Source organism: Prionailurus viverrinus, chromosome D4, assembly GCF_022837055.1.
Source record: "Prionailurus viverrinus isolate Anna chromosome D4, UM_Priviv_1.0, whole genome shotgun sequence".
NCBI classification, from domain to species: domain Eukaryota; kingdom Metazoa; phylum Chordata; class Mammalia; order Carnivora; family Felidae; genus Prionailurus; species Prionailurus viverrinus.
The window spans coordinates 91,448,900-91,465,344 of NC_062573.1; the positions used below are offsets into that span (position 1 = coordinate 91,448,900).

Below are 16,445 nucleotides of genomic sequence, written 5' to 3' on the forward strand. Positions count from 1 at the left end.
AGGTCGCAGGGTGGCCCCGGCGGGAGCTCTGAGCTGGTGGGCCTGCTGTGCGGTTCGCGTCAATGCCCCCGTGTCGGGGGGAGGTGGGGGGGGGGCGGGCGTGTCCGACGGCTCCCAATGCCCAGAGCTCTGCCTGCCCACGGGGCTAGGGTTTCTCCACCTACTCTCAGCCATGGGGGCTGGGCCAGGGGCTGTAGTCCTGCTAACAAGTAAGGAACCCGAGTTGCTGTGTTGAATTGTTTCCAGGCAGCTGCAGAGACGGCAGGGAGAGGGCCGAGGGCCGGACAGAAGCTTCCCTCTCTCGGCCAGACGTGCAGAGACCACCCTGCGGGCAAATATGCAGCAGACCCCAGCATCCTGGCCAGGCTTGGGGTGGGGGCTGGGCCAGGAAGGGGCCTTCCTCCTGGCTCTCCAGGCCCCTCCCCTCTCCCTTCTCTCCTTTCTTCTGTCCTTAAACCCCAGCCTCACAGTGTGACCTGGGGCCAGCTACAGGCAGCGTTAGTGATATCAGGGACCCAGCCTGCACCCACAGGAGGTGGCCCTCCCCTCAGCCTATTTCCTCTGTCCCGCCGTTCCTCTGTCTCCTTTGTCCTGGCCCCCCAGCAGGTGAGCCGGCTCCCCTACCCCAAGCACTGGCTGTGTCTGAGCTCTGAGCTCCTGAGAGTCTCCTACAGGCTTCGCGGCAGGAGGAAATCCCCTCATCGACCACCTGCTCCAGCCTCTGGGGCCTAGACTCGTAGAGAAAGGAGAGAGAGAGCCCCGGAGAGGGCACAGGGACAGGAGGGCTGGGCAGGGAGCTTTTCATGGCAAATCGAGATATTTCCCCCAAGTCTGCCCTCCACACTAAGTGCTCTGGCCACATTCTGTTGCACTTTCCTGGGCGCCAGCATCATCCCTGCCCAAGCCTACCCCCACGCCCGCACACATAAGCAAATGCAGCTCCCAGACCCTCCCTGCTCCCACGGCACCCAGCCGGCCCCCCCTCCCCGCCGCCGGCCCTCAGCCCGACCCAACCTCTGGCTCCAGGTGGCCGGAAGCCCAGCAGAGATGGGCAGAGCCCCATGTGGGTAACCACTGCCCCATCCAGGAGCCCTTATGCCTCTCCACTCACCTCTGGGGTCCATGGCTCCTCTGAGGACCCAAGGCCAGGTGGGTAGGAGGTGGAGGGCACCCTGGCAGAACTGCAAGCACAGCTCAGAACTCAGGCTCAGAGCCAGACCAACCCGGGTAACAAAGTCCGGCTCCTGCCTGGGCCCAACCCCACCTGTCCCTTCTGGGTGGGAGGAACCTGGCGGGGGTGGCCAGCTTAGGTCAGTCCCACGACAAACACCAGACGTTTCAGCCAGGTGCCCGAGGCCAATTCTCCCAACCTCACATCGCAGAGGGGCCCAGCTGGCAGTTTCCCTTGATCTCAGGGCCAAGCCCGCCTGCATTACGGCCTCCGAGCCCTGGGAGATTTGGCCCCTGCTCACGTCTCTAGCTCCCACTCCCCCTGCCCTCCCCGAGCTCTCGAGCTCTCGACCTTTCCTCACCTGTGCCCCATCGTGGGGAGCTGCTTTGCTCCTGGTGCATCGCCTGCCCGAGCTCCACGCAGCCCAGGGGGCTCGGACACTTTCTGGGCCTTACTGTTTTCTCCAGAGGAAAGGTTGCAGAGATTTCAGACACCCTGGGATAAAGATGAGCTTCAGTGAAAGCCTCCGAGAGGGTGTCACCGGGGTGCAGGGACACCAGGGACACCACTCAGGGATTAAACGCAGCACGCTGCAGAGCGGGGAACAGGCAGAGGACCGCTGTCTCTGTGGCCCCGTCCTCCCGCTCTCGCTCTCCCTGCGGGCTCCCACCCGGCCCAGGGGGAGGGATGAGGGAAGCAGGCGGGGTAGGGTGGAGACACCACAACACCACTCCCAACCGGCCGGCCCCACAGCTCAGCGCCAGCCACTTCGGTCGGAAGGGAGGCCCTTGCCTCGAATCATCCCCAAGGCATGCCCTGGCCTGCATCCGGCTGAGGGCAGGGTTGCAGAGCTGGGCCCACGGGGGGCCCCCTGTCAGGGTCACGCAGCGGCAGAAGCTGAATGAGACGTCAGCTGTCACACCCACCTCGCTCTGTACACAAAACTTAACTCAAAATGGGCCACTGGCCTAAACAGGAGTTTAAACCACGCAAAGAAAATTGTCTCACTCTTCATAACACATAAAATAATATTTTAAAACACAAATCGCATCTGATAAGGGTCTAATAGCCGGAACGTATGGAGGACTCTTACAACTCGACAAAAGACACCTGACTTCAAAACGGACGAGGGGCTCGGCTAGACACCTCTCCAAGGACGACACGCAAACGGCCAGCGGGCGCAAAGGTTCTCCACGCCACCGGCCCTCAAGGAGACGCGAGTCAGGACCACACCCACTGGAACAGCCAGAATCAAAAATCGAGAGAACAACACGTGTTGCTAAGGGACGGGGGGAACTGGGGCCCCACACTCCGCAGGTGGGAACAGAAAACGGCGAAGCTGCCGTGGAAAACAGTCTGGCGGCTCCTCCAAAATGTAGCGCAGAACCACCGCGGACCCCGGCAGTCCCATGCCTCAGGTACAGACCCAAAGGGGCCGGAAACAGACACCGTGCCGCGTCCACATCCACACGCGTTCACAGCAGCGGATTGACAACGGCCCACCGGCGGCCCATCGACAAGCAGAGCGTGGGCCGTCCGCACCACGGAGTATCACGCAGCCATGAAAAGGCACGGCATCCTGACCGGCGCTACAGTGCAAGAATCGCCGAACCTTGTGGTCGGTGAAAGCCAGGAGACACAAAAGGCCGGAACTCTAGAACCCCACCTCCGTGAAACGTCCAGAAGCGGTAAATCTGTGGAGATGACCACGGGCTGCCAGGGGCGGGAGGGAGGAAGGGACAGGAGAGACTGCCCTGTGGGTTCTGGACTTCCTCTGGGGGCCGATGAGGATGTTCTGAGGCCAGATGCAGAGGGTGGCGGCACCACGGTGTGAATGGACCAGGTGCCCCTGGATCACACACTTTTGTTTTCGACGGGGGGTGGGCAGTGACTGAGGGCAGAGAGAGGGCGACGGAAAGAAGCAGGGCTCCCTCAAGGCGGGGCTCGTGTTCACCTGATGCGGGACTTGAACTCATGAACCCTGAGATCCCGACCTGAGCCGAAGCCAGACGCTTAGCCGAGTGAGCCACCCAGGCGCCCTGAACTGTGCATTTTTAAATGATTTGTTTTGGGGCGCCTGGGTGGCTCAGTTAAGCGTCTGACTCTTGATCTCAGTTTGTGGGTTCGAGCCCTGTGTCAGGCTCTGTGCCGACATCATGGAGCCTGCCTGGGATTCTGTCTCTCTCTCCCTCTCTCTGCACCTCCCCAGTGCATACGCACACAATCTCTCTCTCTCTCAATAAATAAGTAATAAACACGTGAAAAGATAAAATAAAATAATTCATTTTACATTGTATGAACTTCATCCTCATAATTTTAAGAATCGACTGTGTCGTATTTTCTGCCATTGGCTCACGACAAACAAAGGACACTTTCTGCCCCCAATTCAACCCCAGCTTCCCGGTCTCCCAGTTCCTGGTTGGGCGGTTCCCCACTTGTGCTGAGCCTGAGAGGGCTGGGCCTCTGATGGGTATGCGGGACCCAGACGTAGGCCTGGGCGACAACAGCGAGGCCTTGGGGGAGCCCAGCCCGAGGTGGGGGCCTGAGGACCACTGTGTGGCCCCGCGAGGCGGCAAGAATCGTGGTCCAGGCCAGGAGCAGCCGTGGAGCCCACGAAACGTTCCCCACTCCCAATGGGCCGAGGTCGGCAACGCAGACCGGCAGGTGGGGCAGAGCCGGGTCCACCGGGAATGAAGGAAGGAGTGTGGCCCACGGCCACCTGGCAGGGAGCCCTCCCCAATGGTTACAAGCGCCTCCCTCACCCATCAGTCACAGTACAGTTTGTTTCCTCAAAACTTTCTTCCTGGTTTGAGAACCCCTCTCCCGTCTTCGCCTGTCCTGCGGCCACCACTCCCCTAGCCTGGCCCTTAGTCTGGGCCGGTCTGTTCAGCCGCGTCTTTACTCAACAGGCCTTCTTGGCCCCCCCCCCCCCCCCCCCCCCGCCATCAGGCACTCGCCCACACACCTCAGGACATGGGCTCCTGCCACACACTTGGTGGCTCCCCAGGGTTTGGGGACCAGCCCGCCCCCCGGCTCTCACTCGCCCGTGGCCCTGAGTCTCACCAAACTCTCCCCGACCCCCAGATCTGTCTTGACACCCCTCCTCGGATCGGCCACAACAGCTTCCTCTCCAGGCCTCTCCCTTGTGTACTGCTCCCCTGGTGGGGGGTGGGGGGGGGGTGTCTCTCCCAGCACCATGACCCTGTGTGCGGAGCCGTGCCTCAGTCCCCCCGTAGTGCAGTGGGCGCTGCCCCCCTGAAACCCTCCCCACACCACCGGACAGAGCGTCCTGTCCCCTCCAGAATACGGGGACCGCGGGCAAAGATGACACATCTTGGCATCGTGCCTCCGACAGGACCCGGTGTAGACTCGTTCACATACTCGGTGAGTGTCGGTCACCTGCTGCGCGCCGGGACACCAGGGGCTGGAGAGACTGGGGCCCCTCCTCACCACCACGCTCTGCGGGACCTTAAGTGCTGCCTCTCTGTCACTCTCATTTGAGCTCTGTGGCATTTCACTACCGGTGTTACGCTCAATTAATAGAAGTAATTTAGAAGCAGCATTTTTTCGATTCTCTGAACGGTTTAAACGGAACTAAAACGATTCCACGGAAGTTCTGCACTGATTTTTTCTGTTTGTTTGTCTACGGCAGGGCCAAACTTCTTTGGAAGTTTTCTCCATGTCCTTTATGAAAATCAGTCTGCTTTAACCTTCTACCTCTTCCCACATCAGCTTTGCCAAATTATATTTCCTAGGAAACGATCTGTTTTGTTCAGATTTTCAAGTCTATTGGCATAGAGTTAGGCAAAGTACCTTTAAAAAAAAAAATTATTGTGAGAGACAGCGCATGCACAAGCAGAGAGGGGCAAGAGAGAGGGAGAGAGAGAGAATCCCAAGCAGGCTCCACGCTGTCAGCACAGAGCCTGGTGCTGGGCGCAAACTCACACACTGCGAGATCATGACCTGAGCCAAAATCAAGAGGCCTAACTGACTTGAGCCGTCGAGGTGCTCCCTGATCACGGGCTTTAAAGTCTCTCCTCTACCCTTGCCTGCTTCCCCTTTTTCATTTCTTATTTTGCATTTTTTCTTCTTGTTCCTCTTTTCCTTCTTCCTCTGTTAATAGTTGATGGTAACGATGTCTGACTCATATTTCCTTTTATCCGTATCATTTTGTCTCCGTTATTGTTGATCAGGATATCTAATTTACTTACTCGTATTTCTTATTTCTTTAAATAATTACATCAGCTCATTTCTCTCAGCACTGCGCCAGCTGCAGCCTGCCATGCTGATGCCCCCGTCCCCTTGCTTTCTTCCCAGGAGTTGAGAGATTTTTAAGAAATTATTGGAAGGGTAGTAACTTTTTATTGTATGATTATTACTTGCTATAATTTGAGAAGGTTAATGTTGCCTGCGGTGCTTTAGTTTATGAAAATTTATTTTACAGTGAGTTAATGTTCGTGGACATCTGTCATTGTGACCGTCCCTGGAGTCTTCGAAAAGTTGTATTTTCCACTCTCAGTACACACACCAGACCTGAATGGGTAATCGTGTTCCTTCAGCATTCTGTGTCTCCCCTTCATTGTGCAGGTTAATGACGTGTCATTAGGTGGACAAATAGTCGCATTGACTGTATCTTTGTTGAGAACGTGCTTGTTGTCATAACTTTGTTGTCATAACTTTGCATAACGTGCTTGTTGTCGTGTCCCTGAAGTCGGGGACGACAAGAACCGCCAGCACGTGACCTGGGCCTTCTCTTTCTTTGCCTTCACGCCAATTCCTTGCAAACCTTTTGTCAGTGAGCCGATCTGCATCACATCTTCGTAAAGTGTATTTCTTATCCACATCACGGAGTTTGGGCTGGCTTTGTGGTCCGAGTGGAAACTCTGCCCCTTTGATAAGGGAGCTGGGGCCATGTTTACTCTTGGTCCCGTAAAGTTCTTTGAATTTGTTTTGCTCTTTATAGCTTTGAAAGACCTTTCACTTTGGTTGGTTTCCTTTGATGTGTTTTTTCAATACTTTGGGATTTCTCTTTGCACCTTAACGCTTTGTGCCGTTTCATTTCCTTGTCTTTTATTATGCTTCTTGGTGTGTGAAATTTTAGGAGTGTTTATTCTTCGTATGTTCCTTCTAATTTTACTTCCGTGATGACTTATTTTTCTTCCACTTTTTCTCCGAGCTTGTCTGATGTTTAAAGTCACTTCTACGTGCAGCATGGGGCTTGAATCCACACCCCAAGACCAGGAGTCGCACACTCCACCGACTAAGCCAGACGGGTACCCTTTCATAGTTTTCAATCCGTCTGCTGACTCACCATCTCCTCCGAAAGGTCATGTTTCTACTTTGGGCATTCTTTCAGAGATGACTTTTTTTCTTTGCTTTCTTGTATCGTGTGATATTATTACAGACCTCACGCTAATTCCCATTTTGAAACGCATTTAAGAACAGGGATCTTCCGAGGCGCCTGGGTGGCGCAGTCGGTTAAGCGTCCGACTTCAGCCAGGTGACGATCTCGCGGTCCGTGAGTTCGAGCCCCGCATCAGGCTCTGGGCTGATGGCTCAGAGCCTGGAGCCTGTTTCCGATTCTGTGTCTCCCTCTCTCTCTGCCCCTCCCCCGTTCATGCTCTGTCTCTCTCTGTCCCAAAAATAAATAAACGTTGAAAAAAAAAAAAAAAGAACAGGGATCTTCTTGGGGCGCCCAGGTGGCTCAGTTGGTTAAGCTTCCGACTCCGGCTCTGGTCATGATCTCGCGGTTTGTGGGTTCGAGCCCCACATCGGGCTCTGTGCTGACAGCTCAGAGCCTGTAGCCCGTTTCGGCTTCTGTGTCTCCCCCTCTCTCTGCCCCTCCCCTGCTCGTGCTCCCTCTCTCTCAAAAATACATATTAAAAAAAATTTTTAACAACCCGAAAAACAAAACTTCCTGGCTCTTCCCCCGGGCACCAGGTGGGCTGCGTTTCTGTCCCCACTGGAAGTTATGTGCAGCCACGTGATGTGACCAGTGGAGTGTGAGAACACGTGGCACTTCCAGACAAAAGCTTTCGGATCCAATGTTTGGTCGGCCTGTTTTCTCAACTGATAACCTTTACCGTCAAGAGCGGTTTCAACTTCACAGCAAAACTGCAAGGAGACAGCGTCCTCATCCCCAAGGCCACCTTGCCACCCGGTATCTAGACCTACAAGCAGAGTCGGACCCCAACAGGCTCCGAGCACCCAGTTACGAGGCCAAAGTAGGAAGGTTCAATTCACTAAACGGACAGAAACATTTGCCGTTTGGTATTGGAGAAAATCCAGGGGAACGTCTCGGAACAAGTGGGCAGTGCCTGGCCAGGAAGGAGGGCTGCCGTAGCCGTGCACCGAAGAAAACCTTCTCAGACACTTGGACTGAGCAGCCATGTCGGGCTGCCTCAGCCAGTGAAACAGCAGCAGCAGCAGCAAACTACACGTAGCTGTTCTTTTCTATTTCATCAGGTATAATTTTTAAAGAGTTCAAAGTATGAATGAGAAAACAAAGGATCTACTGGCGGTTCTGTGAAAACACCCAGGAGCGCGTGCAGCTCTGAGGAGTGCCAGGAAGTTACAGCCGATTTTGTATCTCTCCTCTGGGGGATCGAGGCTCCAAACTCAAGCTATCACGTTCCAGAGCCTGGAGACCAGAACGTTGCTGATGTTTCGGCAACTGCCTCGTTCACCCTGCAGGCCTCACAACGTGCTCTCTAGAAACAACTCCCCGGGATATAACCTCAGGCTAGCTAGGGAACTAGGAAGGATTCGGTGACTTCCTCTGTTGCTCAGCCAAAACCTGGAGTCCCCTGAAGTGCACACTAAGGTAAGTGAGGCTTCTGGAAACTCCCTGGAATAAGAGGAAGGTCAGACGCCCCAGTGGACACGTAGTCTTGCTGAAAGGGCCTTACTGACCCTGTTACCTGCTCATCTGCCCAACAGGTTGTCTGGGAAGGATCCAAGAGGCACATCTTTGCCACGTGCGCGTTCGGGCATCTTGGAGAAGCAGCACACGGCAGCTCTTCTCCGAAGCTGGAGTGCTGGGATGAAACCAGAACTGAGCTCAGGGCCGACACAGGTGTCAGGACCCGACCACAGGGAACACACAGCACTTTTCTTCCCACAGGCCACGTACGCAAGGCTCCCGTGACTGGTGCAGTGAACTGGATGAGCTGACCCACCAGGGTCTAGAGAAAGCTCTCTCTGCACGCCCCACCCCCACCAGATCTGATGAAGAGAAGCCTCACTTGAGCTGCCTGATTGGTCCCAGCCACTCACTGAATTTCTAAATGTCCATCAGCTCAAGTCCTAGGGCCCCTGGACAGGAGGGAAGGCAGGCTCTGCTCCTTCCCAGACTCACCCAAAGGGCCAGTGGAGAAAGGAGACTAGTGCTGAGCTTAAAAATAAAACCACCCGGGGCACCTGGGTGGCTCAGTCCGTTAGGCAGCCACTTCGGTTCAGGTCATGATCCCACGGTTCGTGGGTTTGAGCCCAGCGTCAGGCTGTGTGCTGACAACTCAGAGCCTGGAGCCTGCTTTGGATTCCGTGTCTCCCTCTTCTCTCTGCCCCTCCCCTGCTCACACAGTCTGTCTCAAAAACAAACATTAAAAATAATAATAATACAATTACCAGTTACCTTACCAGCAAAACGTGTTTATTTAGGAATAGCAGAGAACTGCAACCTGGGACATGCAAACTAGGGCAAAACCACAGGCAAATCCAACAAAGAGGGGATTATTTTACAAGGAGGACGCTGGGAAGGGCTGTCCTGACCCAGAGACTCACAGCGCAGGGCGAGGGCCATTCCTTGCTGGCCGGGTCGCTGGGTGTCTCACAGGAGGTACAGCATCCTTCCCTGTTGAGCCTGTGATCACGACGCTTTCCTGTCGAGGACGCTTCTGCTGGGTCGGTGACACTTCCTCCCACAATGGACGCAAGTCGGCACGGTGCACGAGTGCTCCTCTCCGGCCTCCTGACTCCCATTTCAGTGAGCTTTCTCCCTTTATTCCTTTTCCCACCGCCATGGCCTTCGGGACAGTTGGAACCACTGTTCCGAGCCGGTGTTCTGCTTGGGGCAACCTTCATCCAATCCCCTCCACCCCAGGAGGGGGAACTTCCGTCATCTGGCTCTGGAAACGTTCTGACATTAGGCCCTTGAAGATTTCTCCCACCATGCTGCACTGTCTTCCCACACTGGAGGCGACGACACCCAACAGGGGTCTATCGGGCCTCCCAGACTCGTCCTGGGAGTTTCCCTTGGCCACATCCCACTACCCACTATTGTCCCTGGAGGAGTTGCTCCTGCTGCCACCTGCCGCAGGACACGCGCTCAGCACGGACACCTGGGAGTCAGGCTCCGCCTCCCACAACCACCCACAGGTAAACTCGAGAGTGTGTTTTTAAAATTCCAAACGTGAAACTCCGACCACCTCTTGACCTTGACGACGAAACTCTGTCGTGGCCGGACACCACACCTGGTCTGACTCCTTGAAACGAAAGCGTCCTTTATAGACCAGATGCTCAGTTCTCATTGCTGCTTCAGAGACGCGCAAAGCGTGTGTTTCCAGACACGCCGTTCTGTGTTGCTAGATCGAGCTCGTGACTCTCCTCCAGACCTACATCCACCAGAGTTCTGCCTGATGTCTCCAGGGCTAGGAAAGGAATCAGAAATCTCCCGCTCTGGGCAGACTCAAGGCTCCAGTCCCGGGGTCGTCAGAGCCGCTCTGCCTGCTGGGAGCACAGAACCCCTCCACCGGGGGGAGGGGGCGGGCGTTCTTTACTCCTCACGGTGCCGTTCGTTCTCAAGTCAGCTTTGTCCACTTTGGCCACACCAGCCTTTCCGTTACAGTCCGCTGGGTATGTTTTAAGTTTACTTATCGTGAGAGAGAAACAGACAGACACAGACAGCACGAGCAGGGGAGGAAAAGAGAGACAAGATCCAAAGAAGGCTCCACACTGCCAGCGTGGAGCCTCCCTTGGGGCCAGAACTCATGAACCAGGAGACACAACCTGAGCCAAAATCAGGAGTTGGACGCTTAGCTCACTCATTAGCTACCCAGGTGGCCTCCTGCACTCTGTTTCTTAAGTGAACCTGAGTCAAAACGATTCTATTGACAGCTTTACCCAAACAGAATCTATGTGCCATGAGCCCCCCCGCCCCCGGGGTTTTGCACGTCTGCGCCCCTTCTGCCCCCCTGCAGGTCTGCGTGGAGTCCCGCTGCCATACTGGGCATCTTTCGTTTCCCTCGCTGAGTCTGAGCTTCGGTTTTTCCTTTGTCTCCCCCTTTCTTTCCAGCCTAGTACACACCGTGCAGATCTGGCAGGCACCCTGAGACTCTGACCGTGTGTTCACCTAAGCGCTACCTTTTGTTCCTCCTACAAATAAACCCCAGATAACTCCCTTCCGGCCACACCCAGGTCAGCTCACCCTCACCAGAGACTCCACCTCTGGCTCGATCTACAGAGATCCCTCCCTTCCAGGCGAGTTCCACACGGACACGGGCAGTCCCAAAGGCCATTCCCGCCCTGCTCGTGTAAACTGGGAGGAGAAGAAGGGGCCAGGGAGGTGCCCCCTGCACCCCCACCCTGCACACTTCCAAGGAGCTGTCTGGCCTCCCAAGAGAAGGCGGGGACCCGGACCCGGTCACTCCTTACCGGGGGTCCAAAAGACGTGGACCTCCACTCCGGACACCGTCCCTTCCACACGCGAGCTGAGCCCACAGAGCCCGCGTGCCCAGGGGCCCAGACAGCGCCGACCGAGCCCCGCCCGGCGTCACCCCAGCCCCCGGTCAGGGACGCGGCCCGGGTCCTCACGCCAGGCCGGCCCGCTCCAGGTCCTGGGGCAGGATCCGGCCCTTCCTGCGAGCCCTGTCCCGACGCCGCTCGGCCCGGGCCGCCTTCTTCTTGCGCAGATTCTGTCGCCGCTTGTCCTGCCGCTGCTGCATTTTCTCGACCACGTGGGCCGTGCGTTTCTCCCACCTGCGCCTCCGCTGCGCCCGCCGCTTCTCCTTGCGCTTCAGGGCCTCCTGCAGCAGGCGCTCGTCGTCCCGGATCCGCACGCCCTCGGCCTTGTACAGCAGGTTGGTCCACTGCATCTTGGTCTCCAGCTCCCGCGCCTTCCCCTCGTCCTGGTCCCGCAGCTCGGCCAGCCGACCCTGCCGTGCCCGCAGGCGCTCCAGCAGCTGCCGGTAGTTCTTCCCCGTCAGCGGCGTCAGCTTCCCCTTCAGCTTCTGCCTCTTCTCCTTCCGGCGCTGGGCCTTGCCGGCCGGCTCCCCCGCGCTCACCTCCACCTTGCGGGCGGCAACCCCAGTGAACTCCAGCTTCAAGGCGCGCCTCTCCCGTGAGCCCCCACGAGCGCCCCCAGGGGCAGGCACTGCCGCCACCCGCCTCCGCGAACGGGTGGCCTCGGGACACGGGCCACGTGGCCAGCCGGGGGCACTGCCCGGGTCCCTGTGCCTGCACGGCCGCACCTGCCTCTCACCTTATTGAAGAGCAGCCCCAGCTGTGCCTCCTCTCGGGGTGGCTCGCGGGGTGCCTCGCAGGGCGGCTCGACAGCCTCCGTGGCCTTTGCCACCTTCTCCTTCGCCCTCAGTTCCTTCCGCTTCCTCTTCTTGCGGTCCCGCTCCTGCTTCCTCCTGCGTCTTTTCTCCAGAGCCGCGGGAGACGACTCCGAGGTGCTGCCCTGGAGGAGGAGGAGGAGGAGAGTCAGGGCTCCCTCACGAGGGCCTCCCAATTTCGGGGCCCCCGGTCTGGGATGTGGAATCAGGGCAGGAAAGTGGGTGAGGAAACGCTTGTGCAAGACAAGGTGCTCACTGAGCTCAGTGTTCCCCCGGGAGACAACCTGTCACCCGGAATCCAAGGGACCCCAAAAAGGACACGAGGACCCCCAGGTAAGAACCACGGCTTCCAGTTCCCAGACACGGATGTTGCACCAGAGCCCTTTACAAATAATTCGACATAGCTGTGTCCTCCATCGTTTTGCAGATGAGGACAGGCCTAGCCAAGGACACCATCTGGAACTCGGCATCAGATAAGGACGCTCAATGCCCATGCGGACTATGGCGCTGTTCTGCCGGTGACTCACCTGACCTCTGCTCTCACAGATGGCCTTTTCCGTCTGGAGACCAAAAAGAGAACACTACCAGACTGACCCAGACCTGCATGCAGGAAGGCCAGGCCGGAGCTCAGGCTGCCCCTTAGGAACGATCCCCAGGCTTGTCCCAGGGCACTGCACAAAGAAGCTGGGGGACTGTCCCACACAGCAAGAGGCCCAGGGTACGTCCCCAGGGAAAGGGCAGGTGGTGGGTAAGTGGAAAGATTATGTCACTCAGCACAAAACACCCAGGAGGGTTAGGTCTGGTGCTTCCCGTGGCGGTCACCTCATCGCAGACCCTCGCCACCTCACAGAGCTAGCGTGACGTCAAGAGGACACAGCGCTGCCCGGTGTCGTGTCCAACAAAGGCAGCTTCCTTCGACAGACTGAGCCTCTCTCCAAGGGCACAGGGGACCCACAGCACAGACTGTACAAAGCAGGTTACCATGGGAACTGAGTCTCCCCCAAGATGCCGGAAACTACACCTGATCCCCTGCCAACCAAAACTGCCGTGGCCCTGGCAAGACCTGCTGCAGGGGTGGGAACAGCGGCTGCCCCCAGTGGCTGGCAGAACTGAGGACCAAGCCCACAAAGGGCACCAAGGTACTTTCTCCTCCACACAGAGCAGGAAAACCACTGCAGAAAACCACACTGCGTCCTACACCCCAGCAGCCTCCCCAACTTACCTGGCCCCGGGCCTCCTGTACTTTCTCACGTAGCCGCTGCCGCAGAACATCCAGGGCAAACAAAGACTCGGGCTCTGTGGCCTCGACGTCTGTGAGGAAAGAAGCAGGGAGCTAAGAGAAAACCCCCCGCCTGACCTTCCCGTCCCTTTTCCCAAGGTCCAGCTTCAAAGCCTGAAACCCCACACACTGTCCCACTCCCCAAGTGGCCACTCGTCGAACTGCAGGACAGTTCTAGTAAATACTACTCTCCGCTCCCCAAGCTGGACTGGCCCCCAGAACAGAACACCCCTGTGCGGTAAGACAAAATGCTTCTGATGGGTCCAGACAAACCCATCTCTCATTTCTTCCAATTTCTGCAGGCGGGGCTTCCCCACCTCTCCCAACAGGTCAGCTCTCATGATGCCACTCTGGACACCTGCAGTTAGTGAGAGCCTCCTCGGGGCAAGGTCCTCAGGGGAACATGACCCTGCCCCTCACCAGACCCCAATGCCAAATGGCCTGGAACCACTATGTATTCCCTGGGATCTGTCCCTTGAAAACCTGCTCTCTAGAAAGTCTCAAAATACCCCAAAAATGTGCATGACACCATATTTTCTCATGTCCACAGAGGGCCATGTTTTCACGTGATCTCAGTCAGCCCTGCCCCACATCTCCACCTGCAGGAGATCCTGTGGAGGTGAAGGCCTCTTCCTCCGTGGCTGCTGCTGGGTTTCTGGCCTTGGAAGCTGCTGGAGACTTCTCCCCTAGGGGTTGGGCTTTTGGCTCCACAGCCTTCTCCTCCCTCTCCCAGGATTTCTTCTGCGCTTTCTTCCTCTTCTTTTTGGGGGGCCCAGAAGCTTCTGAGCCTGGAGTTTTGCTGGCTGAAATACAAAATCATAAAGGGCTGCGGTCCTAACCTTTGTGACCCATCCAACCTGCATGAAAGTTTTGGAAAGCCTTTGATCCCAGGATACTGTAGGCGAATCAGGACAGAGCATGCAGAGACCCCTGTCCTTTTGTAAAGCTCAGAGCCACCCACAAACCCGAGAAAGGAGACTGGCCACAGGTGGTAAAACCCTGCAATACATCCACACTTGACCCAGCACTCTGCTTATGAGAATCCGTCCCGGTTACGCGCCAAGATTTGACCTCAAAAATGTTCATCGCAGGGAAAAACTAGAAAAACCTGAATACTCACCTACAAGGACAAGTTAAGGCACCTGTCACATTACAAAGCACTACCTAGCTGTCAAATACGAGAACACAGGCTTTTATTTTTTTAAGGGATCAAGAGATATTTACACTTAAGCTAACAAAAAGAGTACACTGAGTACGAAACGAGACGTTTTAAAACGCTGAGACACACGGAGGAAAAACTAATCTTTCAACGTATCAAGTTACAACCCAGTGCTAAGAAACCTCAATTTTTCTAACTTCCGGTAATGAGTAAGTTTGCCTCGCATAAAGACAAAAGGCCGTTCTCCGTGTAGCTGCCTGTCAGACGCTGATGCTCTCTGCCCCTTCGGGTCCAGGCAGCACTCACAAGTGCCAACCTGTCTCACCTGCTTGTGTACGGACTTCCCGGTAAACCCCACTGGCAGGAGCCGTCCCGTTCCCGCCCTCTCCCTACCTCTGCCATCCCATCGGGTCACCTCCTGCAAGCCCCGCAGGGGCCTCCGGCCCGGTGAGCGGACGCAGCTGGTTCCCTGGCACCCCCGAGCTGATGCCCACGAGCAGGGAAACGGTGACAACTGTACATAACCCTTATGAGTCTTTCCACCATCTTACGGGCTTGCTTCACGCACCCACGTGTCTCACCCACCCGCAGGCTGCGCGGGGCGGCGCAGGGGCGTACCCCACCCCCAGCCCTGCCAGGCCCGACCCCGGCTGCGCTGTACCGGACTTGCGTTTCTGCGGCTCCGGGCTGGGCTGGGAGCAGATTTTCCTGGCCAGGCCCTGCAGGTAGGCGTCCTTGGCGAGCAGAGAGGCCATGGTCGCGGGTTCTGGAACTCTCCTGGGAGACACACACGCGACCCCCTCGCCACGCCACCCTCACCACGCCGCCGGACCGCCCTCGCCGGAAGCCGCGCGTGCGCGGGCGCCGCCAGCCGAGCGCCGAGCCGCCAGCGCGCGGTGCTCGACTAGCCAGGCCCGGCTCCGCCGGAAGAGACGCGCGGGGCGGGGCGCAAAGCATTGTGGGTCCTGGGCTTCCGTGGCCCCCGGCCTCTTCCCTCGGGCGGGGATGGCGACGGTGCTGTGACTTTCTGGCTGCCGCGCCCCACCCCCGGCACGGTGCCGCGTACACAGTGGGCGCTCGGTACCCGGGGGCGACGGGACCGATCGGCCGTGGTTCAGCTCTCTGGGGATCCAGATCCGAAGCGGGACCCGGCGAGAGCGGGTCCGCTCGAAAGCACCGCGCGCCCTGCAGGTGCCGGGCGGGCTGCAAGGGCGGGAGATGTCAGCGCTGAGAAGACACGCAGCGGCGTCCTCGGCGGGTCTGCGTGTGTGTGGCCACCGGCAACACGTAAGGCAAGCGCAGGACGAGTCGGGTAACGGGGAGTGCCAAGGAGAAAGGTCCGGGAGGAAGGGATGTGAGGTGTCGGGAGGGAGGATGCTGGGGCGCTCGAGGAAGACCCACTGGGGTCTTTGCTCTGGACAGTGCAACCACAGGCTAAGATTTAGGACAAGGCTTATCCCTTAACTCACGAGGGAAGGGAGGGGAGTGTTCAGCCTGAGGTTGGAGACCACCGCACCCCTGTTCCGCAATTCATGGCAGTGACAGGCTTTGTCACAACACCCAGCCCTGGAAGGGCTGCCTTGGGGTGAGTAGGGGAGGCCTTATTCCTCGAGGGAGGGAGGGGGCAGGGACTTGGATTTATAAACTACAATTTCAAAACCTATTTGAAAAGGTTTCTGACGAAGCAGTAAGAATGTAACTTTCTGCCCGTGATCTCTGCTACGAGGTGACGTTTTGAGGAGAGGATGGCTTCGTTGTCCCCCACGGTAGATTTCCAGGACACTCACTGAGCCATAAACGTGTCCTTCCTGGCACCGTCCGTTTTCACCATCAAAGCCAGAGGTGCAGAGGAACAGGGATGTGGGAGGGGAGGGGATGATGTGTCCTCTTCCAGTCCACACCACCAGTCTGGGGTTCTCCGTCCCGTGTGACCATCTCCAGGGGGGTCTTTGAGGCTTTGCTGAGGTCCTGTCTGGGCAGGAGGTGGTTGACGGCAGCAGCGTTGCCAAAGGGCCGGGAGAAGAGTTGAGTTCTGAGTGTGAATCTTGACTCATGGGCCTTATTCATCTATCTGTGAGTTTTCTGGAGGGTTTCACCAGCGGATCCTACCTCCTCCCTGAAATCCTGTCCTCACATGGCTTCAGGGACCCCGGGCGGCAGGCCTTCCTCCTTCACACCTACTCTCCTCCTTGGGTCTCATTTCCCTTTTCTGTTAACTCTTACTGTGCAGTGACTCCCTTCAGAGCTCGTGACTCGGTGCTGCCGACTCCCCTGAACTCCAGG

At 57.3% G+C, this 16,445-nt stretch overlaps 2 protein-coding genes across 3 annotated transcripts in view; both read right to left on the bottom strand.

The window, feature by feature from the left end:
- Positions 1–8,438, bottom strand: part of LOC125150244 (histo-blood group ABO system transferase 2-like) — a 29,697-nt gene extending 21,259 nt beyond the window's left edge. The window contains 2 exon segments of the mRNA XM_047829848.1: positions 1,533–1,666; positions 8,092–8,438. Of these exon segments, the coding sequence (XP_047685804.1) occupies positions 1,533–1,666; positions 8,092–8,099 (142 nt within the window). The 5' untranslated portion in view covers positions 8,100–8,438.
- Positions 8,439–8,805: 367 nt separating this feature from the next.
- On the bottom strand, positions 8,806–15,061 carry SURF6 (surfeit 6). Of its 2 annotated transcripts, XR_007146264.1 has the most exons (6): positions 14,824–15,061; positions 13,603–13,806; positions 12,947–13,035; positions 11,649–11,849; positions 10,823–11,457; positions 8,806–10,040 (listed from the first exon to the last, which is right to left on the bottom strand). XR_007146264.1 is itself a non-coding variant. In XM_047829727.1 (5 exons), the coding sequence occupies exons 1-5, from the start codon at positions 14,915–14,917 to the stop codon at positions 10,978–10,980; spliced, it is 1,068 nt and encodes a 355-aa protein (XP_047685683.1). In that variant the 5' UTR covers positions 14,918–15,061; the 3' UTR covers positions 8,806–10,977. The 2 variants fall into 2 exon arrangements, 1 of the variants encoding a protein (XP_047685683.1); XM_047829727.1 differs by having other exon boundaries at positions 8,806–11,457.
- Positions 15,062–16,445: the final 1,384 nt, after the last annotated feature.

Excerpts from the sequence above, each read along its gene's own strand:
- SURF6 (XM_047829727.1), bottom strand. The coding sequence starts at position 14,917 with ATGGCCTCTCTGCTCGCCAAGGACGCCTACCTGCAGGGCCTGGCCAGG. Across the intron at positions 13,807-14,823 it reads GCCGCAGAAACGCAAGTCCG|CCAGCAAAACTCCAGGCTCA; the intron begins GTACAGCGCAGC and ends TTTGTATTTCAG. Across the intron at positions 11,458-11,648 it reads TGGGGCTGCTCTTCAATAAG|GTGGAGGTGAGCGCGGGGGA; the intron begins GTGAGAGGCAGG and ends GCCGCCCGCAAG.